The 25,497-nt window shown below is 43.5% G+C and overlaps 2 protein-coding genes across 5 annotated transcripts in view; one reads left to right on the top strand and one right to left on the bottom strand.

The window, feature by feature from the left end:
• The first annotated feature begins 261 nt into the window (after window positions 1-261).
• On the top strand, window positions 262-4,395 carry LOC117578655 (transitional endoplasmic reticulum ATPase TER94). The gene is made up of 5 exons (XM_034264273.1): window positions 262-419; window positions 1,314-1,416; window positions 1,534-3,570; window positions 3,633-3,787; window positions 3,858-4,395. Exons 1-5 carry the CDS (start codon window positions 403-405, stop codon window positions 3,949-3,951), a joined length of 2,406 nt encoding a protein of 801 aa, XP_034120164.1. The 5' UTR covers window positions 262-402; the 3' UTR covers window positions 3,952-4,395.
• A 663-nt stretch (window positions 4,396-5,058) lies between these two features.
• The window catches only part of LOC117578656 (cAMP-dependent protein kinase type II regulatory subunit), a 29,282-nt gene continuing 8,843 nt past the window's right edge, over window positions 5,059-25,497 (bottom strand). For 2 of the 4 annotated variants that reach the window (XM_034264275.1, XM_034264274.1), the window contains 8 exons: window positions 15,083-15,311; window positions 10,316-10,494; window positions 10,012-10,112; window positions 9,209-9,304; window positions 8,934-9,081; window positions 8,790-8,865; window positions 8,539-8,724; window positions 8,226-8,374 (listed from right to left, as the gene is read on the bottom strand). In XM_034264275.1, the coding sequence (XP_034120166.1) occupies window positions 8,241-8,374; window positions 8,539-8,724; window positions 8,790-8,865; window positions 8,934-9,081; window positions 9,209-9,304; window positions 10,012-10,112; window positions 10,316-10,494; window positions 15,083-15,296 (1,134 nt within the window). In that variant the 5' untranslated portion in view covers window positions 15,297-15,311 and the 3' untranslated portion in view covers window positions 8,226-8,240. Of the gene's footprint in view, window positions 7,548-7,937; window positions 8,173-8,225; window positions 8,375-8,538; window positions 8,725-8,789; window positions 8,866-8,933; window positions 9,082-9,208; window positions 9,305-10,011; window positions 10,113-10,315; window positions 10,495-15,082; window positions 15,312-25,497 lie in introns of those variants that run through there. The other 2 variants (XM_034264276.1, XM_034264277.1) reach the window with 2 other exon arrangements.

Genomic DNA, 25,497 nt, shown 5'->3' with positions numbered 1-25,497 from the left:
TTTGGCGAACTAGTTCGTGGGCTGCCAACCTGGCATAATATGGGTGGTTCAATGTAAGTAGAATTATTATAAAGCTTGTGAAACTTGATCGCTCTTAAGGAGAGAGATTGCGTAGTAATTTTTGTTGAACAAGGTGAAAATTGGTTAAATTCGTTATTTTCTTCGGTATATTTAAGGTATATTGTGAATATATGAAGGTATATTTCGGTATATTTATAAGATTCATGCTGCATATTTGATGTGTTTTTCCGCGGTCACACTGCTCGCCAAGACATTTCACTTGCACGGAAAAAATTGGTGGTTTTTTAAAGAAAATTTGGTCGATTTCAATCGCAATTAAATAGATTCAAGCAGAGAAAATTGTAAACTTAAGTAGCAAGGTTAATCTACAAGCAGTTTAACATGGCAGACTCCAAGGGGTAAGTGTAAAAACAGCAAATTCACGACCCTCAAAATAAATGCCGACAAAAGAGCGCTGGGCTATGACAGCGCTTCAATTTCGCGCAGTCATTGGCCTGACGGAAAAAAGTACGCAAGGGCCACATATGTACATATGCAAAGGAAAGTTGCAAAATGCAATTGGAGAGCACTCCCAATAGCTTTGTGAGGTTTTCTTTCAAAGAAATACACTTTTAATGGCGAAAACATACATACATGGTGGCATATACTCTTGGACTCTGTTGCGAAACTAGGCCAATGCTAAGAAAATCGCCATTTGCTGTCTGCATGGTGTTGTTGTGGTTGTTGGGGCCATGGCTGGCGGACCTTTGGTTTCTTTGTTGTCCTTGTGATTCCCCAACTTGCAAATGGTGCAGCGTCTCTACGGATGGCGGCGCGTCAGCGTGCCTGACATTGTGTAGGGGAGGGGAAGGGAGACGTAGACTGTTCTCGAATAATAGAAATTTGGCTCCAAAGTGCCTGATATCCTAGTGTGCTCTGAAATCCTAAATCTTTTGTTAGAGTCGAATTGTGAGAAATCAGTCTAGGAAAGAAAAGTTTTGTCATGTCGGCAGGAAATAATGATCCTCGTCCGCCTTTTGGCTATCGACCAGCAGCAGGATCGGGAAATTATAACAAAAACGATGACGCTCGCAACCCAAACAATTGCACGGATCAGAATGGGAGTCATTTCGATGAGGATGCAGAAATGAAAGATGCGTCACCACCGTCGCCATGGGCTGAGACTGGGACTGGTGGCAAGCCGGCGTCAAGTAAAAGAACTTCACATGCAAAATTGTGCGGCAGATAAATTCGAATGTGTGAAAACTGTGTGTGCTCAATCTGTTTCTTCCTTTACTCTTTTCCCCCCGCAGCGATGATCTCGCAACGGCGATTTTGAAGCGAAAGGATCGCCCCAATCGCCTGATTGTTGAGGAGGCTCAGAATGACGACAACTCCGTTGTGTCGCTTTCGCAGGTAAGTCATCGTCTTCCCTGGGCCACGTCATCAACTCATCAAATCTGAAATCTCAAAATCACTTGACCCTTGTACTACAATGCTCTGGCGCTCTCCCCTTTCCCGCTTCATTGACAGGCGAAAATGGACGAGCTTCAGCTTTTCCGCGGCGACACCGTGATCCTGAAGGGTAAGCGTCGCAAGGAGACCGTGTGCATCGTGCTCTCCGACGAAACCTGTCCCGATGAGAAGATCCGCATGAATCGCGTGGTGCGCAACAATCTGTGCGTGCATCTGTCGGATGTGGTCTCGGTGCAGTCGTGTCCAGATGTCAAGTACGGGAAGCGTGTACGCATCTTGCCCATTGATGACACCACCGAGGGCGTGACGGGCAATCTCTTCGAGATCTACCTGAAGCCTTACTTCCTAGAGGCCTACCGTCCCATCCACATGGGGGACAACTTCATTGTGCGCGCCGCTATGCGTCCCATTGAGTTCAAGGTGGTGCTGACCGATCCCGAGCCCTACTGTATTGTGGCGCCCGAGACGGTCATCTTCTGCGATGGTGACCCGATCAAACGTGAAGAGGAGGAGGAGTCCCTCAATGCTGTGGGATACGATGACATTGGCGGCTGCCGCAAGCAGCTGGCCCAGATCAAGGAGATGGTGGAGCTGCCCCTGCGTCATCCGTCGCTCTTCAAGGCTATCGGTGTGAAGCCGCCGCGTGGCATCCTCATGTACGGCCCACCCGGTACCGGCAAGACTCTGATTGCCCGCGCCGTGGCCAACGAGACAGGTGCTTTCTTCTTCCTGATCAACGGACCGGAGATTATGTCCAAGCTGGCCGGTGAGTCCGAGTCGAATCTGCGCAAGGCGTTCGAGGAGGCCGAGAAGAACTCTCCGGCTATCATCTTCATTGATGAGATCGACGCCATTGCCCCGAAGCGTGACAAGACCCACGGCGAGGTGGAGCGTCGCATCGTCTCCCAGTTGCTCACCCTGATGGACGGCATGAAGAAGAGTTCTCACTTGATTGTGATGGCCGCCACCAACAGGCCCAATTCCATTGACCCTGCATTGCGTCGGTTCGGACGCTTCGATCGTGAGATTGACATTGGTATCCCCGATGCGACCGGCCGTCTGGAGGTGTTGCGTATCCACACCAAGAACATGAAGCTGCACGAGGATGTGGACTTGGAGCAGATTGCGGCCGAGAGCCATGGTCATGTGGGTGCCGATTTGGCTTCGCTGTGCTCGGAGGCTGCTCTACAGCAAATCCGCGAGAAGATGGATCTCATTGATCTGGAGGATGACAAGATTGATGCCGAAGTGCTGGCTTCTCTGGCTGTGACCATGGAGAACTTCCGCTACGCCATGACCAAGTCCAGTCCATCGGCTCTGCGCGAGACCGTGGTGGAGGTGCCCAACACCACCTGGACCGACATCGGTGGCCTCGAGAGTGTCAAGAAGGAGCTGCAGGAGCTGGTCCAGTACCCAGTCGAACATCCCGACAAGTTCCTCAAGTTTGGCATGCAGCCAAGCCGCGGCGTGCTCTTCTACGGCCCGCCCGGTTGCGGTAAGACTCTGCTGGCGAAGGCCATTGCCAACGAGTGCCAGGCCAACTTCATCTCCGTCAAGGGCCCCGAGCTGCTGACCATGTGGTTCGGCGAGTCTGAGGCCAATGTGCGCGACATCTTCGACAAGGCCCGCTCGGCGGCCCCTTGTGTGCTCTTCTTCGACGAGCTGGACTCGATTGCCAAAGCCCGTGGCGGTAATGTGGGCGATGCTGGTGGCGCTGCCGATCGTGTGATCAATCAGATCCTCACCGAAATGGACGGCATGGGTGCCAAGAAGAACGTATTTATCATTGGCGCCACCAATCGTCCCGATATCATTGATCCGGCCATCCTGCGTCCCGGACGTCTCGATCAGCTTATCTATATTCCATTGCCCGACGACAAGTCGCGCGAGGCCATTCTGAAGGCCAACTTGCGCAAGTCGCCGCTGGCCAAGGAGGTGGACCTCACCTACATTGCCAAGGTGACACAGGGCTTTTCGGGTGCCGATTTGACCGAGATCTGTCAGCGGGCCTGCAAGCTGGCCATTCGACAGGCCATCGAGGCTGAGATTCGTCGCGAGAAGGATCGCGCCGAGAACCAGAACGCGGCAATGGATGTAAGTGAACAGCATTTGCATGGAATTTTCTTATTCTATATCGATCTATTGTTGTCACACAGATGGATGAGGAGGATCCAGTGCCGGAGATCACTAGGGCCCACTTTGAGGAGGCCATGAAATTTGCTCGCCGCTCTGTGTCGGACAACGACATCAGGAAATATGAGATGTTTGCTCAGACTTTGCAGCAGTCCCGTGGATTCGGACAGAACTTCAGGTGAGAGCTGACACTGATGCTTTCCGAAACAATTACCAACTCAAAAATGCTTCTCCTGTTTCTGTTACAGATTCCCCGGTCAAACCGGCAACACCTCAGGGTCCGGCACCAATATGCCCGTAAATTCGCCAGGCGACAATGGCGATGATGATCTTTACAGTTAGATTTTTAGTTTTTACACTTCTAAACAAAAACAAAACACAAAAGAAGGCCCAACTTTTTAAATGAATTTTTCCCCGAAAAAACCGATAAAGCAAGCAAATTACTTTCGCCGCAAAATAAACATCATTGAATTCAGATATATTCAGTCAGCCTGGCGGAAGTATCACAAGACAAAGCATACAAATCCAATAGCAGTTCAAAAACATGACCGATACCAACCATCCCTGCTCTTGGCCATGGATTTTAACACTAAATATACCATTCAAATTCAAATTCAAATTTGGGACTAAGCTTGGGTGCTGCACTTGGACCCAACTAATCCGAATCTATTGTAATTGGCGAACCAAATCGCGACCCCACTTATCATTCGTGCATTGTCGGTGGAGAGTGGCTCCGATAAATGAGTTTCTATAAACATAATTATAAAGGATACACATACACACGTACATTTAAAGATAATACATATATTAAACACCGTAAAATTATAAGTGTATTTGGAGCTACGTTTTTAAGTGAATAAAAATGATAAATTCAAAGGTTTTCCTAACTCTTCTTATGTATGGAAGAAAAGATTGTTGAGAATATTGATGGGAAGTTCAGTCGAATCCCTAAGAATTTGTAACTCTGCTGAAATAAAATATTCCTTTGCTTTTGTTTTATCGCTTTTATTAAACTTTTATTCATTCGTCATGTTTGCTTTTTTTGTGGATTTGTCCATTCTTGTTTCGCTTTTGTTTTATGCATCTATTTTAATATGTTTGTTTTTCATTTTCTTGTGATTTTCTTTCATGCTTTGCGACCACGAGGACTCTTTAACATACAATTTTCTTGAATTTATTCAATCTTATAAATAAAATCGTTCAGATTATGAAGCTTCTGGTTAATCAACTCAATGATTTGCTATGGGTAAAAAAAAAGAAACAATAAAACAATAATTTTAATGGCAAAAATGTGTAAAAATGAAAGCAGGCAATTGTTTGAAGATTTTATTTTCTTGCAGCTTCTTTGGCGCTTGATTGTAATGTTTTTCTTTTAGTTTGTTACGAGTGTCTACACTTTGAAATTTCTTGTAAATATTTTGTTTGTTTCACACATTTATTTAGTTCTTCTTGTCGGTTCTTATTTGTTTTTGTTTTTAGTATTTCTATTACACATACACATAATATAAATACGCTTTATGCATAATTACAACACAACAGTTAAAGTACGAATAGGTTTTCATTATTTTATTTAAAGTTTTTTGCGCATTTTTTTAGAATTTCTCATCTGCGATTTCCACGGTTTTCTTTGAGCTTTGCTTGATATTAGTTTACAAATATGGCGTGTATATATGTATGTGTATTGTGTGTGTGTTTGCGTGTTAATGTTTGTGTGTGTGTGTGTGTGTGTTTAGTTGCGTGTGTGGTGGTTGTGTAGTTGGTATGTGGAAGAAAATGGCCAGCACTTTCAGCATCTTAATTAATTTCTAGAAATTTAATCGTTCGATATATATTATTTGATTTCTTTCTAAATCTTTTCATCTAATTTTTATTTTGCTTTTTGTTTTGTTGAAAGTTTTCAAGAATTTGTTGCTTTTAAAGTCTTGAACATAGACTAGACACCAATTAAGATTAAAAACATACTCGTTTATATTTATGTATATATGTATATAATATATATTATATAATTTATTACTATTTGCTGAACGATCTGTAGCAAATTTGATATTTCTTCCGTTTCTATTATATGTAGTTTCTTTTAGCTTTGAACACCTGTCGTCTGCTGGTATGCCAGTTTAATTTGTTAATTTCTATATACTCTATATGTATGTATGTATACCTATACACATACCGCTTTTAAATGTGTATATGTTATTGATTATCCGTCTACGATTTGTTTTAGTTACGCATTTTGTTCCAAACAATGAGGTTTCTTTCATGTAAAGAACATAAGTAGTTGGAGTCGATTAGGATTTAGGGTGTAAGGTTTACCATAGTTTAAGCTCATTCAGTTATACATATAGAGATATAGGTATAGGTGTAGGCATAGGTTAGTAATACAGATAATGAACATCAAACACAAAATAGAAAGAAATACAGAAATACACTCTAAGTACACATTATCTAGGCCCTCGATATTGCTTTATTTTGTTCACCTCTATAGCCCCGAACATACCAGAAACGAAATTTTGAAGCAGTTTTAGCAAATGTCTCCCACAAATGCACACAGCACTTCACTCTCTCTCACTGTGCTAAGTTTCGTATTTTGTTTTTCGCTAGTTTTTCTCAAAGTTTTCTAATTTGATCCCATGCAACATATTGATTGTGCCTGTAGCATTATACTCCTGGTTAATTTTGGTTTTCTCTCCGAGAACTGCATTACAATTACATTCTCTCAATTCGTTATAGTGAGATCGATTGCGAATGGTGGTGGTATGTAGTATAGGAGGATACAGTGGCTTGCAAATGAAGACAAATCAAACAGTTTTACTCCACTACTCGGGGGCTGAAACACTCTGCCTGCTCTCAGCTGCTTTGCCTTCTTCACGTATAGACTAGTACATTGATTGATTTTGTTACAAGTTAAATAAATTAGATTTTCATTCTTTTATATGTATGTGTTTGTATGTATGTATGTGTGTACTACATGCATATACTATGTATAACCTCTTACAATCTGCTGATATAAACTTGTTGCTTGATGTGTGTGCGTGTTCAATTTGCTCTTAGTTTGTATATTTGCTTCTTCGCTTATCGAATAGTTAGCAGCCAAGGAAAGAATAAGTGGACTATGACTAAATTATGTATAAATCAATGGATAACAACAAAAATATATATGAATAAACAAAACTTAAATAAGCAAATTTAACAGTAGATTCCATCCGTTGAGCAGCCGCCAATCGATTTGCTAATGCTGTTCTGTTGTTCTTCGAATTTAACGCTCAATTGAATACAAATTACATTACAAATTACAATTGCTAAATACTCGTACATACAATACAATTCTTAACTTGTTTGATATCTCATTTCTTAAGTTAGAAACATTGCAAAGCTTCTTCTCAACATGATCAACATTGCCCTCATTCACATCATCATCATGATTTATCATTTATCATTATCTTTAGCATATTATTATAGATTAATTTCAATTATCAATTATATATTCATGTTTAAGTTTTAATGATTCTTCTGTGTCCTTGTGTGGGTGCTAGCTTGTTTGGTATTTGTGCTTTGTTTGCTGATTGGTTTTATCTCTTGTTCTGTTTCTTGTCTGTTCCTGTGGAGTGGAGTGGAGTGGAGTGGTGTGGTGTGGTATTGCTCATATTTCCAAATGAAATTCTAATTAAAATCCTAGGAAGCCTGCAAGTGTCCTTTTTCGCAGGTGTTGGTTGTTGTTCCTGCTGTATTTGTATTTGTAGTCATAGCTATAGTTGGTTATGGTGGCTGGTTGATTGATTGATTGATTTATTTATTGGTGGTTCAGACTTTTTATCGTGTATCAGTGATATTGTTTTTGCTACCAAATATCTTCACCAACTGTGACTCGTAGTCATCAATGTTGCGCTTCATAATATCCATGCACGGTCCCAGCAGACGCTCGAATGCCCTGACATCGAGGACTGAATGGTAAAAGAGATTCACAAATTAGTTCAAGATTGTTGGATCTAAACACCATTGGAAAACACTTAGTGCATGCATGAGGATATCCTGCGGGTAATGGGAGGTGGATTAGTGAGAGTGATTAATTAAGTATATGTTAAAACAGAACCCACTCCAAATCGTACTGTTCATCACCACAAGCCCCTTCTACTTTAAGTATCAATTACAAAATACTCGTTTATCCGTCTCTTACCGATGCGATAATCGTTTGGGATCTGTTTCAGCATCAGACACGGACATGGATGGCTTTGTGCTCTGTATGGAAAAGTGCGTTGGGTGGATGGGTGGATGGGTGGGGGGAGGGGACGGATGAACCAAGCGAAATACTCATGTTTTTGTGTGCATTTGAAATGAAAACCTTTTAACTGAACTTGGAAATTTTTAATAATTAATAATTCTTGTAATTGAATAAACTAGACAATAAATTTAAAGCGTTTCTCGGCGAATGGGAGGAAAAGCCCATTGACTACAGATTGGTATTGCGGCGGGCCATTTCGGTGAACATCTGCTCATAGATCACAATGTTGCGCTTGAGTACGTCGGTGAGGAAGCCCATGATGCGTTCAAACGCCTCTGTGTCTAGGACTGGACGGAGTTTCAAATATAAACAAATAAAATAATAAGGATAAGTCAAGTCAAGGCTACAGCTAAAACTACTGCGAATTGAGCTGCAGGTTGTCAAAGTAGTCCCGCAGATCTGCTTCCAGGTAGCGATAGTCGGTAATGCCACGCTGCAGCAACCGATTGCAGTTGCCCATGAGGCGTACAAAGCAAACTACATCCAAAACTACGAAACACACACACAACACAGGCATAAGGCAAGGCGAATTGGTCAGGAAAACAAAGAACAAACAAACGAAAGCATTAAAGATTAGCCAAAGCAGGATGAGGAGTGTACGTGGGAGGCATCAAACTTTAAGCGGCGTCCGTGGACGTGCTGGCAACACTCACATGCAAGCCGGACATGGCCGCCCGTGGCGTATACGGAAGCGGCACGTGGCCGATGTGTCACCAGCGCCAGTTCACCAAAGTACTGGCCCTTGCCCAGCTGCGATATCTCCACCTCAGCATCGTCCTGGTCCATGCGCACGGACACGGTGCCCTCCTCAATGAAGTACATGCCATCGGCAGCATCACCTACAGAAAACCCAAAAGATAATTATTGATTGAGATATGCCAATGGAATGCACTTTATTCCATACCCTGCTTAATGATACGTTCGCCGCCCTCGAAGCTCTTGGTGATCAAAGCGTCAGCCAGATTCATGCGTTCATAGTTCTGCGGAAAGCACAATGGTTAGAGAGAGAGATCTAGTCGAAGGAATTACAACTATAGGCAACACTCACCTGCAAGGCCTTGAGCATGGGCACGTTGTTCAACAACTCCTCGTACATTTTTCGCTTCTTGAATGCAGACTTGAGCAAAATGCGTCGGAAGGTCTGACGGTCCATGGCCCAAAGTAGACCATTGGTTTCCGCCTGCACGGTGGCCGCCCTAAACAATTTAAGTCAACATTAAAGTAATCTAAATATAGCCAGGTGTACACCCATTAACACATTGTAAATGTCGTCCAGACAGCGCGGAAAATTTACAATAATGCGACGATCAAATAGAGACGTACCTGGGCATGTTGTAGAGCAGCGCTAATTCGCCGAAAAGTCCAGTGTGATTGTAGGTGTTAATGTGCTTGTCATTAATATAGACTTTGTAGATGCCCCTGCGGAGATGTAGTGGGAGAAGATGTACAAATAGTAAGAAGGAGGGCGAAAATCCGTTTAAATATAATGAAATTTATAATTACTGCGGTTGCTCACTCCCACTCTGTGTGTGTGTGTCTGTGATTGAGTGCTCATCAATATGCAAATTCCTATTAATTGCATTCCAGATCGAATGCCAACTCAAATAGAAATTAATTAAGTATGCGTGTACACGAAAGGAATATAATAGCAGGCTTAGTGGGTGGAGAGTTTCGCTGAATAAACACAGAAGGAATCTCCAACACTTTGCGAACATTTAAGCATGATTAAAACATGCATTTAAAAGGTTTAATGTTTTATTTATAAAGTGCACAGCCGCATGGTAGCTAGGGCAGCTGAAACCAAAGGATTCCAGAATAGCTCAGAATAATTTCTATAAAATGCAAAGCAAATCGAATCTGAGTTGGAGTTCCCTTATTTTATTCAAGTAGCTTTAAGATGGCTCTATGAATCCACAGCAGACATCTATAGAAAATCAGCAAGAGCCGCTTGCTGGGGGATTTTGTGATTACATTTATCTTGGCTTAACTTTTGTCTTGAATTAAATATGATGACTGCCGCACAAACACACACACACACACACACACACACGCATTCATCATTGATGAACAAGCTTGGATGTGATGGGAAATTTGTTTTGTGTTTTGTTTTGTTTTGTTTTACTTACGATTCAATAACATAAAAGTTATCGCCATCGTCGCCCTGGCGTATGATATAATCGCCCGGCTGTACCTTCCTCTCGAACATCGCATCCAGCACTTGGTTCATCTGAAAAGAACACGAAGGCGGCAAGAACGCAAAAGCAAGTTAGTAAGACAGGGACAGGAGGTGGGTCTGTGTGGGGTATAATCCCCACGCAAAAGGGAAACCGCAAGCAGACACTTATTCGGGTTAAGCATCCGTGGCTCTGCGTGGGGATTATGATTTATGTGTGGCAGTCGAGGACGAGGACGAGGACGATGACTACGAACCTGTTCCTTTTCCAGCGAACGGAAGAGGAGAACATTTTTCACCGACTCCACCAGCCGTGAGCGCTGTTCATCTGTTTTGGGGAATATGGCAGTGGCTCCCTCATCATCATCGTCCGCCTCCGGATCGTACGCCTCGGCAAAGACTGATTTACGGCGAGAGTTTTGCATAACTGGTGGCTCTGTAAAATTCAATTCAGAAATAATCCCATCTTAGTAGATTTATAGACAATCAAAGTGCTTGAAACTTCAGTCAAGAGTCAATCCCAAGAGTTGTGCACTAATCAGAGGCAGAGACTGAGCCAGAGATTGACAATTGGCACTGACATTGGCATTGTTTCGCTTATCGTGGACATGGAATGTGCTGCATTGGCCATGTCCGCCTCCAGCTGGGCTCAGAATCGCAAAATTTCAAATGAAACTGCAGTCCATGGCTGCAGCGAAGAGCTCACATGTCACAGAATGCACATCAGATAGGGGGAAACTGAACCAAGTACCAAGAATTCTCAATGCTCTCATTGTGTGTTGCACAATTCCAGGCCACAGACAGGCAGACGAACGCAAAATGAAAATGAAAACTGCACAAATGTTGGATAAACATCGACTGTCTGGGGGTGGGGACTTCAATGCAAACATGAAAATTGGTCAAAAAACTCATTGCAACAGTAGTAGGAGCTTTGTGGCTTTTCTCAGAATGCCTGAGTACTGGAAACGCACTGTGAACCCCACACACACACACGCACACAGCCGCCACTAGGCCAAACTGCCTGTGCTCGTAATTATGTATATGTACGTGTTTGGACTGTACATAAGTACATAGCATATGTACATTTACAGCAGCGGCAACACCAAAAGTGTCTCAGTCCGTTCAGAGATACATTCGCTTTGGGTTTGCTTTTCATTAGGTTTTTAAGATTTTTTCGTTCGTTTTTTCGTCATGGCACCAAATTGGGAATTTTGTCGTTGCTTACCAGCTAATAAATTGCCAGACACCTGAGTAGACATTTTCAATTGCAGTTTGCTGCTTGGCGTTGTGCGTGTCTCTGAATTCACTTAGTTGCGATTTCAAATCACTTGTAACGACGACTCAGCGACACAGAAACCAGTTGGGCATGAACACGTTTAAATATATATAACTAAAACAGCAACAAAAAATAAAGAGAGAGATATCTATATCTATCTATCTATCTATCGATATATATATGTACACTTATTGTTTGATGTACATATATGCACATATTGTGTGTGCAGCTTGAACGGCCCGGCCCGGCCCGGCCTGGCCTCAAGGTGACTGCAACGAGTGTTCTACTACTTATTTTAGCTTTCCCGTCACACGCGGCGAATGCGTAATAATAAATATTTATGCACTTCGAGTGTTTCGGCTGCGATGGCGGCGCTGGAGCCTTCAACAAGTCACTGAGCTCTCCCTCTCTCTGTGTCTCATGATTCGATTTCGTTTACAGATTTTTGCACTGACTGCCTGCCATCCTCCAGCGCTTCAGCGTCATTCCGGTTGTCGTTCTTGGTCTCATTCTCGTTCTTGTGTCAAGTTGCCAACTGGAGTGTCGGTTTAATGATGCAATTACACAGACAGACACGCACAGAGAGAAAGATAGAGACAGAGAGAGAGAGGCAGCTCCTTGTTGGCTTAGCCACAAAAATAGTACGGGCAAACCAGGAATGACAGGGAGGTAGGCAGGGGCAAATGGCATGAGTGGCGTCTCGTCTGTCAGGATTGTGCGGGCATCAAGGACCGAGACCAACCTCAGCAGAGATCTCTGACACTCAGAAAACACTTTGCTCTTGGGTTGGACATTTCCTCTTGTTTTTACGTATTTGTTTTAATCTGATTTAATGTTTAACATTTTTGTGGTCTTGTGATTTGTTTTAGTTTTAGTTATTTACTACAGATCAAGGACGAAAAGGAACCAAAATAAGAGAGCTTTCGTTCTAGCTATTAAGTACAGTCAAAGAGCGACGGATGGGTCTTTGCTGGCACAAAAACAAAATGCTTTCCATCTGTAAAGAGCGCGTGAGATCCCTGTTCCCGGTTAGTGACTCGCTGATAGCACATCCCGGGCAGGATGCAGGGGAAATTGCCATATGTAATGACACACAGACACTCATTTTAAATATAATTAGATAATTGAAGCGCTGATGAAAGTACTTCAATTACGTAAGTTTACACCCCCTTCGCACACACGCACACTTGTCGGATGAGTTGGTGGAATTTAATTAAGAATGGAACATAAAAAAAAGGAGAGGCGGGCTGCTTTAATTTCATTAGTCAAATGAGAGGACACCCGACCGACCTCGACAGTGGAATGGCAAAAGGAATGAGAATGACAGCGACGAGGACGCGGACGTGGACGACAGGAGAACTCGGTACTTTGACGTTTGACGGCGACAGCGTTCATCTAAAGGTATAAACGAATGTATGTCCAACGGGACAGTGAGCCGGAGTCAACGACTACGACTATGACTAACAGTACTGAATGACACTTGTTTGGTTTGGTTTTTATGTATGTATATGGTCCTATCCTGTTGACGTTTGCCGAGTGACTGACAGACTGTGGCAGTGCCATTTCTGGCACAAGAGCCGCAACTTCGAAGGCACCGCTGCTGGAGCCGATGTGTGTGTGTGTGGCATGATGACAGCAGGCAAACGGGGTGTCAAACCAAAACCGGAAATAGTGCCTGCAAGTAGGCAGCAACAGCAGCATGCCACTCAAGTGGTTCCTACACCCCACCCACCATTTATTTATACATATTTCTATGTTCCTGCCCATGTCCTCCAATGTCCATTCAATGTTGTGTTCTCTGTTTGTCGTTTTGGGGCTATAAATAGCAGCAACAGCCACAGCCCCAGCCGCACTCTTTGTCTTCATTAACATGAGCAAGTCTCTCTCTCTCTCCTCTCTCTCTCTCTGTCTTTTTTCTATAGAAAAAACATACAGATTATTATTAAGCGCAACAGGAGGAGGGCCCCGAAACCACCCTTAAGTCTAACCATCTAACCATCCAACATCCAACACACAGCGCGCTCACTGAGGGAGAGTAATTTCCGTTTAGGTTCTGGCCAGAGATACGAATATATCCAGAGACCTTCCACAAAATGCCGCTGGCATGTCAATAATGTTGAAATGTTAACCCCCCCGAAAGCCTCCTCCCCTGGCCAGCAGCCCTGGAGCATGTCATGCGCCCTGGGTGCCCGATGAAGCGTGCTTTGAGGATGCTGGATGAGCTGTTCATCAGTATGCCTCAATGGTCGCACTCCAGAGGGGCTCCATCCCCGCTTCTGATCCCATACTCCTGTCTATGATGGACTGCTCCACCTGTTCAGAGTGTTAATAAAATGTACCATGGTCAGCGCGTACCTCTCTCTGCTGCCAACAAACACACCTCTCTCCTTCAGGGACATTTTTTCTTTTGGCAGTACACACACCTCGCCTGCCTGTACCACACACCTTTATCGTTTTTTGTCGGTCGCCAGGCAATGTGAATTTCCTGCCCGACTTTAAAGCTAACAAAAATTTAAACAAAACGCTTTATTCCCCAAATAGACATCAAAGCGTAAAAATACAGACAAAAATCGATGTGAAGCAGCGCGTTGGACAATAGATAATGGATGGAGGAGACAGAGACAGAGACAGGTAACGGCGTATGGCGTATGGCGGATGGCCATAGAAATCTATTTGCGTGTCACTTTCGCTCCAGTTGAGGCAGAGCTCGTAGATAGATTTTGATGGCTTCAGTGAGCACGAGAGAGCCTTTGGCTTCGGAACGGGCAGCGATGGGTTAATAGTGAGACAAAAGCTCCGACCCAACCCGAACCGAGCTCCAATGAACATTTCAACTAGGATATGCACACACACACACACATACATACATACATACATACATATACGTGCTTATATGTACGGATTCCATGGAGTATTTATCCGTAGAATGAGAGCTGCATCCATTTTGTGTTGGCTGTGCTGTTCGGGCTGGCTGGCTGCTGTGTGCGCAATTAATAGATTTTTAATGGCAGGAACAACAGCAGCCATTGCCACTGCCGCTCCCCTCTCTTGTCTGTGTGTCTGCCAGCCCCCCACCCACTTGACATCCCAATGCTCGTAGTGGCGGCGATGGCATCCCTCGAGGGCTGCGTGTTTGATTAACCGGAAGATAAACACGCAAAAGGAAGCTGTGAACAAATGAGAGACAGAGGCGGAGACAGGAACAAATTGAACTCTGGCTAAAGCTTCATCGCCATCATAATTTAATTTGGTTTGCAAGATAAACTACATATCTACAGGATATATGTATTCGTTATGTACCAGTGGAAACCAAAGATTTATGACCACTTGATGTGGGCACTAATTAGCCGCATACCAAACTCGTGCTGAATGGCCAACCAGAGTGCAGAGATTTCTCCTTCGCCTCACAGATACAAAAACTTTACACTGAACGTAAGAAACTTTTCAATCTCTGGTGCAGGAAGGGCAAAGGGGAAACCCCCCAATAAATCAAATTGCTAATAAGAAATGACTGCCAGAGATGGTCAGAGTTTGTGTGACTCCCCCAGAGGGGAATGAGCTTGGTTGAGATTTTTGTAAACCATTCGACTGGAACTGACATTGCTGACGTCAGCTGAAACATTGCAGCCAAGAAATCGCATGACGGAGGAAGAAGTAAGCGAATAAAAATAAACCAAGAAAGATTGTTGCAACACGCAGGCAGAGCTCCCCCAAAGGAATCCAAACAAAAAGGACAGGACACGCTCACCTTCTCCATCCTGGGAGTTGATGCTCTGCTGATCATCCTGACTTTGATCCTGATTGGCCGGAGCCGGACGATTGGCCTGCAGCTTGTTGAAATAGTCAGCGGCATAATCGATCACATCCGGCGGCTGCTCCACCAGATACGCAATGGAGAACTGCAAAAGGACCTCCTTCAGCTCCTCGGGCACTTGGATACGCCGACTCGAATCGCTCGACATATTTGTGCTGTGTTTCTGTTGGCAAAAAAGAGAAGAAAAATGATTTATAATTGATGTAATTTCCATTGAAAAGTTTGTTTAAATTTTCACATATTTAATTCCCTTTAAGTGCAGTTTCCATGGAAATGTGAAAAGGGCAAAAGGCTGAACCTGGGCTTTGGTGTAAGCCCCAACGCGTGTCAAACGAAGATTACAATGTTCCAAGAGATTGCGGTCACTCCGCCAGCCAAATACTCCATTACCATAGCAGCCTGAACAGTGCCCGCCGTCAACTCTTCTGTCACCAGCAACCGCATGAACTGCAATCAAACACCCCCCGTCCAACGTCCAACGTCCAATGTCCCACGTCCAACACCCGAAAATTCGCCAGATATTTCAATGCCGTCAACAGCTCGGAGTAGGATGGGGAGGCTTGGTTGGGTGCTCGTTGTGGAAAGGTTAACTCGCCGCTGTCTGTTGGTCATTTAGATGGAAATTACCCTCCAGCCGTGATCCCTCCATGGCACCTCCCGCTGCCCTTCCCAACTACATGTGGTCGCCCATCAGACATCAGCCATTAGCCATCGCCCCACCGTATCGCGTCAGCTCATGATTCAACGTTGCACAATTTCAGATTTTGGTCTTGTTCGTCGTTTGTCGTTCACCGAAAAGCGACAGACGTGAGAATCATGTTAAATTTTTGTCGCTTTACGGGTGTGTGTGTATGTGTGTGTGTGTGTGTGTGTACACCACACAAAAAACGAGTTGCAACAAATATATTTTACGAGTAATTCACTTTTATTTATATTATTCTCTCTTTTCTTTTGTTTATTTTTTTTTTTGTTGGTATAGAAATTCGAATTTTGTTGCATTTGTCGCTTGGCTTCACAGTAAATCAGTGGCTGGAACCCTCCAGTGTAACAGCAAAGATATGCGATAAATATGACTATCACATATTTTTGTGGAGTTGTAGCTAATCTCTGAATCATTCTAACACATCCCGGAGCTTAGGGGAGAGGTTTGTGGGAGCTTACTGACAGTGGATTTTGGTATTTTGGTTGTGAATGAGCGGAATGGAGCCCCCAAAGATGGTTATTTTAAGCCAGTTCTATACAAAAATTATAGGAAAATGTAACCGCAGGTTACACAAAATCACAGAATTAATGCTCCTGTCTGTGGTCCTCTTTGTTATTCATTTTTCCAGCATTTTCATCTTTACTTTTGGAAAATCAGCAAACAACTTAATTTCTTCGAAGAAACAGCATTAATATTTATAAGTTTTCTGCAAATATGCGTAATTATGTAAATTGCATATTGAGCCAATGCCTCCAGGGAGGGGGATGGTTTTTTCAAGCCCAAGAAGTGCAAGTCGCCGCACCGCCAGCCACGACAACCGACAACCGACGCCTCGTCTCGCCTCGCCTCTGCCTCAACAATTGCCCGCCCGCAACATTTCATTTGTCGTAATTTGTAAATTAATTTCTTGCCCCAGCAGCAGCAACAGCAGCGGCAGAGGAGAGCAGTAACAGTGGTTCGTTCTGTTGCGGCTGTGCCTGGAGTGGAATGGGTTTAAGGCTGCGGGATATTAGTCCTGGCTGTTGGAACATTGCTTTTGTGTGCAAAGTTTTTCAATTAACTTCATTAATATTCAACTTTGGGCCACAGCCAAAGGCCTGGCGGAATAAATAAATATTTAAAACTAATATATAATATAAAGGCTGCTGAGAGTCCTCTGGAAGCGCTCTTCCATTTCTCTATATCTCCCGCTCTCTGTCTACCTTCTCGATGCCACTTAAGTGCCACCTTCGCCACTGGCAGACCGACTGACTCTCTATGCCAGCGGCACTGATTGGTCGATGGGCGAGTAGTCATAGCTCTGGGCATTGTCTGGCAGCCATTTAGACATGCAATTAGAGTGGGTCAAGGTGGTTCACTCAACGCATTGCACGGCAGTGCAATGCTACGGCAAACTCAAACGCAAAACGTAACTGCACAAAGCAGCTATAAATAGCCGCCATGCCTCTCAAGTAATGAGACTCTGTCTGTCTGCCTGCCCCTCTGTACGCTTTGCATCTCCACCACACTGCCCCCTAGCCTCTGCATCCCCTCAAGGACAAAACTCTACGATGGTGGAAAGAAAAAACCCATAGAGAAAAAATGTAACGCTTAAAAAATGAAACGAAAAGAACGAAAGAAAAAAGTTAAAACCATTTTCATTTCCTCACAATTTCCACAGCAGCCGGAGAACCCATGGCAAGCGGAAGGTAAAGGTGCACATCTATAGATGTGTAACGTAAACTTAAAGGATATATATGTACATATATATATATATATATATGTTCTCCTTGGTAAGGCATCTTGACGCTGGCATACATATTGTTAGAGGCTGCCTCTGGAAATTGCATGTGTCTGCAGTCTTGAAGAGACTTTTCCTTTGCACGAAATTAAATCTTATTCATTTGACTCAAAAGTTATGTTTTAAGGATTCGTACAGAATGCATATAGAAACTACTCATATTTGTGCTACAGAATTTACACAAACATGGAAAATAAATACAGAAATTTAGTTTTCATTCAAAATCATTTTCTCGTAACTGTTTTCTGTTGGCTATTTTCGCTGGAATTTTCACTAACGCTGGCAAATCCAAATGCATTTTCATTTTCATTCTCATTTCCAAAGTAAAGTTTCAGTTTCTGTTTGGGTTGCCCATCCGTTGGCCTGCCATAACCTACCATTATGCGCCATCAACCCAACGTCATCATCAGGAGCCGTGAAACGTTTTTACGAGGGCGGGATTAAAGCCAACTAATTTTAACCACACCCTTCAACCCATTCGAGTGAACAGCTCAACCACAAACAGAGCACCAGGATGGATGGAGGATGGAGCCTGAGCATCCCGTGGACTGGCATTAAAATGATTATCTCTTCATTGTTACTGTGCGTGGATGGGTTGTGGGTGTGTGTGGGTGTGGGTGTTGGCTACACTAAGTGATGCATCTATGACTCCCATTTTAATGTCATTTTTACTGCAGCTACGCAGGTGGCACGCCCCTGGGTGGCCACGCAGCATAGTTCCACGCACAACTAGGAGGCAGAAAAAACATTCTTTGTAGCTCCCGTTTAATGTCAAGTTATTTGCCTAGAAAATTCGGAATTTCATAGCCATTCCGATACAGTTATCGGACCACTAATTGCCAATGGTAACTGCTATAAATCGAAGCTCTCTCTCTCTCTATCCCTCTCTCCATATCAAATGACAAATTCATCGAAAGACCTTGAGCGATATACCCAGGCACAAAACACCATATGACACAACACACACAGAGCACAGAATGGAAGGACCAACTGCTGTTGCTGTTGGGGAACCTGTTTCCAAGATTCTTCACCAGAGTCTGCTCCCAGAATCTCTTTTTGGCAGGGAAGGGACGAGGCGAGGCTATCAAATTACGTCAACAGTTCAGAATTTGGGGAAATGGGACACCTGTGCGACTGGCTTTTTTCTACACAACAACAATAAAATGACTTCATTAAGGAAGGGCCGTCATATGCGTGTTTAACATCTAAAATTTGATGGACTTTTGAGGGTACTTGCGGTACGAAGCACTCGCTCGCATTCAACAGTTGGAAAGACCTTAAACAAAGGAAAAACTTGTACTTGAAGCGACCTAATTATTATGTATGCCCCATGCCCATCCATATCGAGGGTGGGGTTGGTCATTGTCATTGACACAGAGGCAGAGGGACAAACTGACAGAGAGAGGCAGAGAGAGAGCACTACAGACACACAAACTCACATAGAATCGAACCTCACTTGACCTCCCACACAGCATAAGGCACACCCACACACACCCTACCCCCACCCATCCTCCTACAGCTATTGGAATGAGGTTAAGTGCCAGCGGCAAAAGTCAAATGACAGAAACTCTGCATGGGAAAAAGATTTCCAAGAAGAATAATCGTTGAGTAATAAATTGCGAGACAAGGACATGGGCTCAAGTGCAGTTGCCATTGTGGTTGTCCCTGTCCCTGTCCCTGTCCCAGTCGCTGCTGTTGTTGCCCCTGAAAGAGTGTCCTGCCACACACATAAATATGTATGTGAATATGTATGTTTGTACGTGCTTTCGCATTGCATATGCAAAGTGGTTAGACGCACAAGAAATGCTGCCATACCAAACGAGCAAATAAAAATCCAATTATGATGCAATTCCAACACAAAGGAACTGAGCGTGGGAGTGGGCTAAACCCTCTGATAAATGTGATTTCATGATGATAATTCATACGAGGGAATATTCATGATGCACACACAGTTTCAAGGCAAAAAAAACACACACACAAAAAAGTGCACTAAGTAAAACTGAGAGTACAAATTGTAGCTGAGGTCTCCATTTAATTGGTTTACAGTGAGAGCCAGGCTATGGCAGGCAGAAACGGATAACGAATGAGGGGAGCTGCTGCATCACGCGACAGCCCACTCTTACTTACACATATCTTCAGTTCTCTGGTTCATCTCTTCCTCCTGTCATGTAAGTTCTAGTTTTAAAAGTTTGCTGGCATCTCCCCAATGCCACCTGGTGTCATGTCCGGAGCTGTCTTTATTCTCTGCTGATATTTGGTTCCCTTCTTCCGGTCAATGCATCAAGCTGGCAGCACGAAAAGGCGAGGTTGGAGAGGTGGAAGTAAGATGTCTGGCCTCTGCGAACGGGGCACTTAATATTCGTTGACATTTCAGTTCCGGTCTCCGCCAGCAACTGAAGTGGCCCCTCAGCGGGTGGCAGGGATGTATTACGAGGGATATGTGCATATATGTTTCTGCTTATTGTGACAACAAAATATCGCATCCACATCAAAGCAATTTCAAGGCATACTTCAGGGCGCCGCCGGCACTTGAGCTCAAAACGCGCCACATGATGAGGCAAAGAGCAGCAACAGGGAGACTGAGAGAGACAGAGAGAGGTTCAGGACTTTGGGTTCGTTTCCTCTAAATGCCAGTTATATATGTATATGTTTATGTATACATACAGTCCCGCGAGTATTTGAGGCAAATTTCACTTCGTCACGCAACTTTAATGGCAAAATATTCGTATTTGTTTTCTGTATGTAGTACCAGTGGCTGTCCTGGCAGGGCCTTTCGCATCTCTGCTTGGGGCGGTGAGGGTTTTGGGGGGTTAGGTGTTGTGTGGCCTCTTGTGACGTTCAAGTAAAAAGGTTATCAGCTTGAATATGTTGCCTGCTGCCTGCTGACTGCTGCTTGGGTATGTATTGATTTATTAACGCCCAACGGAACACATGTCGTATGCGCAATGAGCGGCAGTCGTGGCGGGGCGCACGCTAAGCAGCAGCAGCAGCAGCAGGAGCAAAAGAAGGTGTTCCGCTGGTTACGCTGGTATGCTGACTCACACACATTCCAAATTGCCCTTTGTTATAGGGGATATACATATGTATGGGTGTGTGTACATGCTTCTCGTTCGTTTGTACAATGGAAATGGAACGCTTAAAGCTGTCAAAGGGAATTTAACAGGCCACGCGAGCTGTTGAAATGAAATTTTCAAGGGAAAATACACACACACACACACACGTACAACGCCTTTCGATTTCGTTTTGCAATTTAAAATCAGTTTTGAGACGATGGAGTTGTCTGTAAGACAACGACTTGTCAGTTAACCTTTGACATCTGCCCCAGCCGCTGCCTACGCCACCCTTTCTGCCTGCCTGCCTGCCTGCCAATTACGTTCTGCTCCGTTCTCTGCCTCTTTGCGGTTCTCTGGGTTTGGATTTCGCCAGACAGACCCGATTCAATTACTTTTTAATCAATTGGATTTGAAGGAGATTCGCACATGGCCCGAAATGAACGTAACGATGTGCACATCAAAAGGTTCCATTTGAGTGTCTGAGAGGAGGCAAGTTAGGAGACAACGTTCTCCAGAGACCACACGAGAGCAGACCACAGGCACAGTCCTTCCCTTAATCATCTCTGGGGCGACTCAGTCTCTAATTTCCTTTTGGCAAATCATTAACAAATGTCTGTGGTTGGCTGCAATTAAAACCACATTCAGTTGAAGTGAGTTTCGAGTTGAGATTCGCGCAGGAGGCAGTCTTAAGTGAAGGATGAGGCCACAAGGACTAATCTCCAGCGCCACTGCTAATGCTCATTCATCTCTCTGGCTCTCAGGCTCTCAGGCTGTCAGGCTCTCGTCTCTTAACTGTTGGCTATAAATAGTTAAAAGCCAACAAATATTCCAAAGGCGAGGCCTCTCCCACGCAGCATTCTCAAGAGCATCCCGGCAATTATTATAGCCAGGATGATAAACTGCTGGATAGATGGTTAAATTGATGTCCATTAGCGTTAAATTAGAGAGCAATTATGTATCTCACTCACACTCTTTCTCTCTCTACAGATACACTTTAAAGGTGGAAGCAGAAGTAGAAGCAATTTGCCAACCCCACCGGATACATAAAAAGCATCTTGCCGTACAGTGCCAACAGGGCATTGGAGAACGTCTTTGTGGCTCTCCCACTGCGTATCTTTTTGTGACATTATTCACTGTATCTTAAGTGTCGTTCTCTACGCAAATGTAGCTGTGTGTATTCCACCCTAAAACAGCAATAGCGATTATGTGTTCTAACAAAACGTTTATCTACATTTGTTGGCCATCTCCCACCGCTGCCTCTACCTCTACCTCTACCTCTACCTCTACTCAACCGATTCGTGCCATGAAAATGCTTCCATTTGTTGCTGCTGTCGTTTCTCAGTTTAATTTTAAACACGATTACCCTCCACCTCATCTCTCCAGGCAACCCACCTCAGCTAAGTCGAACATTGCCAAAATTTGTTGCGCGTGGCAGGTTTTAAACGGCGCGTGCTCAAAGGCAAACACAAGCCCCACCAAATAAAAAAAGTAACACAGAAAAAAGAAACTAAAGGAAATAAAAATTCCCCATCCCCCTCGCTTTACCCCTGAAAAAAACAAAGGGAAAAACGAGCAAGAGTAAGAGTAGGAACACCCCAAATTGTGAGTTTTTTCGGCAATTAACAACATGGCACTAGAGATAAAAACAACAGCCGAGGCACAAGCAAAAGCAGCAACAAAAACTACACACAGAACGGCAGTAACGAGAGTGTTACAGTCGGTTTAGCGCATTGATTGCCAGTCGTTGTCAGTTGGGGCCCCTCTGGCAAGACAATAGCCTAAAAGGCCAAAACGGGGACTACAGCCAGCAGCAGAAGCAGCATCGAATGGATGGTGGCTGGCTATGGCTTGTTGACTGTTTTTTTTTTGATAATTAAAAGTGTTTTGTTGCAACATTATTAACAACAAAGTTGGGGCTAAAACAAATCTGAATGTTGAGATAATTATTAGATCTTAATTAATTATTTAATTGTGTGTGAAACAGACATGTAAAAAAATAGAAGGAGATTAAGGATTCCCTTAAGCTCCCCACAGCTCTGCTGATTTATGTTTTAAATATTCCTTAAAAACTTCAAGCAAAATGTTCCCTTTTATGTATGTATTTAAATTGCAATCGATATTAGCACACATCTTTATCCAATCCATCCGCCTGCTGCTGGAGAGAGTTCTTGCCAAGCTCTTGGTTGCTCCACAGACTAATTCAATTTCCATGCCCTTGTCTCTGTAGCTGCTAGAGCAAACAGAACCTGCAACAATTTAAACTCGTTTGCCTAACTTCCATAAACAGTCGATTTGTCCACACAGACAGGACATAATCGAAGCGTTTGTTGATGCAGAAATCTGTACCATGAGTTGTACTGAAAGGTGGACTATTGCCTCTCTCCTGAATTCTAATGAGTTCTAATGACCTCTCCCGCTCGTTAACATCAATGGCAGACACTGCAATAGCAACTATAAGATAAACAACAATATGAATTAATGCCACAACAAAACCCAACACCCCCACACATACATATTTACATATACATTGTATATGTGTGCAAGGGAGAGCTGCAAATCGATGAGTGTGTCCATGTGGCATCCGCATATCTCGCAATTAAGGTAGCATACATTAAAGGGACTCCGTGCCGAATCCCATGGCAAAATGCAAATGCAAATGGAAATGTCAATTGCATGAATATGTGTACATAGGTACAATATATGCAAATGTGTGGATAAGTAATGCAATTACCACCCAAAAACCTACTTCGTTGAGACCTCAAAACAAGACAACAAATTCAGAGGGAATAGCCATACGTATTCCTATATTTAAAGATATATTTTTGCTACACCTGTAACTGTAACGGTAGCTGTACTTGTTCTGGTTAATTATGCAAAAAGCTGCACCGTTTTGTGCCTTGAACAACAACAGAAAGTGGCAGACAACAGACATAGGCAAACAAGGCGGCAACGTCCTTTGGTGTTGGCCCTTTCGCATGTGGGTTAATGTGCAAAATGTGCTAAACAAATGCAAATTTGGTGCTTCAGTTTTTGGCTTGGACTTGATAAACAGCATGTGAGGGTCTTGCCATTGTCGCCATCGCCGTCGCCATCGCCACCGACACGGCCTCCACCATGGCTACCATGCTATCACTCTTGCAGTTTACGTTCAACATTCACTTGGCATTTATGCAAATTACTTTTCCCCACCCTAAACCCCAGCCCACCCCATTCTGTGGCTCGTTGCGGCTCCCAGTGCACTGCCAACTGCATTGGAAATCACTTAGCCAAGAGGATAATGACGAGAAGGAGCCACTAACGAGACTGCGAAGGACTCATGTCCACATGCCAAAGTGGCCGTGGAGCCGCAGGAGTGCTGCGAGTGGACTCAATAAGCTCGCCCAATCCCCCCAAGGCTGCCACTGACGTCGAGTGTCCTTTAAACAAGCTTGATTTGCTCTATCAGTGGCGATCAGTAGCCGCTGCAGCAAATAACCAAATTATTTCAACGCTCGAAAAACAATATGCAAGCAGAAAGTTTACAAAAACAAAAACAACTTGATCCATAAGGCTGTGAACGTGTGGGGGCTGTCAAGGCATAAAAAGTGTCGAAGCAAAGAGAGAGAGAAAATATATGTGCTATGGGATACTCACTATTGAGAGCTTAATTTATTCTGAATGGAAGTACAAAACAGCAAAAATAAGTTTGACCCACCAAATATTCCAGCATACCCTTTCATTTCTTAAGTATGCAGCTGTACAGGGTATGGGAAAACGGAAAAACAGAAAGTATGACAACCATTTGAAACGGTCGAGTGACATTTGTCGTGCGATAAATAAATGTGAGGCCATTTAGACGACGGCAGCGGCAACAGCAAACGACAGCAGCGTGCCCCAAGTACGAATTCGAATTCGAATGCGAATACGAGTACGAGCAAAAGTAAGCTAAATGCATATTTAGATATTCAAATTGTTCTGAAATTCTCTCGCACTTGTATGCCGAGTACTGTAAATTTATGAGGCCTGACTTTTAGCGGGAGGAGAACCCCTCACTTGATAATGTATAGATACTTATGCCAGGCATGCCCCGCAAATGAGCGACACACACATAATATTTAAAATTGACAAATGCCTCAAATTAATTGCATAATTAGCATTGCTTTTCTTCTAAACGAGAAAATTGTTCAGCAATTATTTAGATGCCCGAAATATTGTGTTGAAAAATATTTAAATTGATGTTTGATGATTTAATTTGAAAATCCAATTAATTTCCTATAGAAAATGTGTGGCAAATGTTGTCAAATTATCGGATTAAGCTCTTTTAAATGTATAATTAATTTATAGTGCATAAAACACGGTGGAAATGGGGGGAAAAAAAGGAAAAGCCACAGAATTTTAATACCAATTAATAGCATTTAAAAAACATGAAAAACCTCTTGGGCGGCTTTAAACGACTTTTAATCGTAATGAGATTTGTGCAAGAACTACAGAAATTATTCAAAATGAATGGAAAGTGAAGATAAAGAAAACATTCAAATGAAAAGGTAACTTTTACCCGTTGAGAGACATTGGAAGCACTTTTTAAAACAAAGTTCAGTCAGAATTTCAACGGAAAAGTTTATCTTTCGTTTCGATCCCACGCGCTACCCTTTTGACCGCCACAACAATGGCCCAGACTTCACAAAAGAAATGTTAAACAAATATATGTATACAAATATCAAAATAAATATATATTCATATGTACATATGTATTTGTTGCTATGCATAAAAAACTGTTTGCCTGCTGCTGCTGCTCTCTCATAAAAGTCCAAGCGAAATGGGAGCAGAGGCGACA

The sequence above is a fragment of the Drosophila guanche genome, unplaced genomic scaffold (genome assembly GCF_900245975.1).
Source record: "Drosophila guanche unplaced genomic scaffold, DGUA_6, whole genome shotgun sequence".
Classification (NCBI taxonomy): domain Eukaryota; kingdom Metazoa; phylum Arthropoda; class Insecta; order Diptera; family Drosophilidae; genus Drosophila; species Drosophila guanche.
This window is presented reverse-complemented; position numbering and strand designations above follow the sequence as displayed.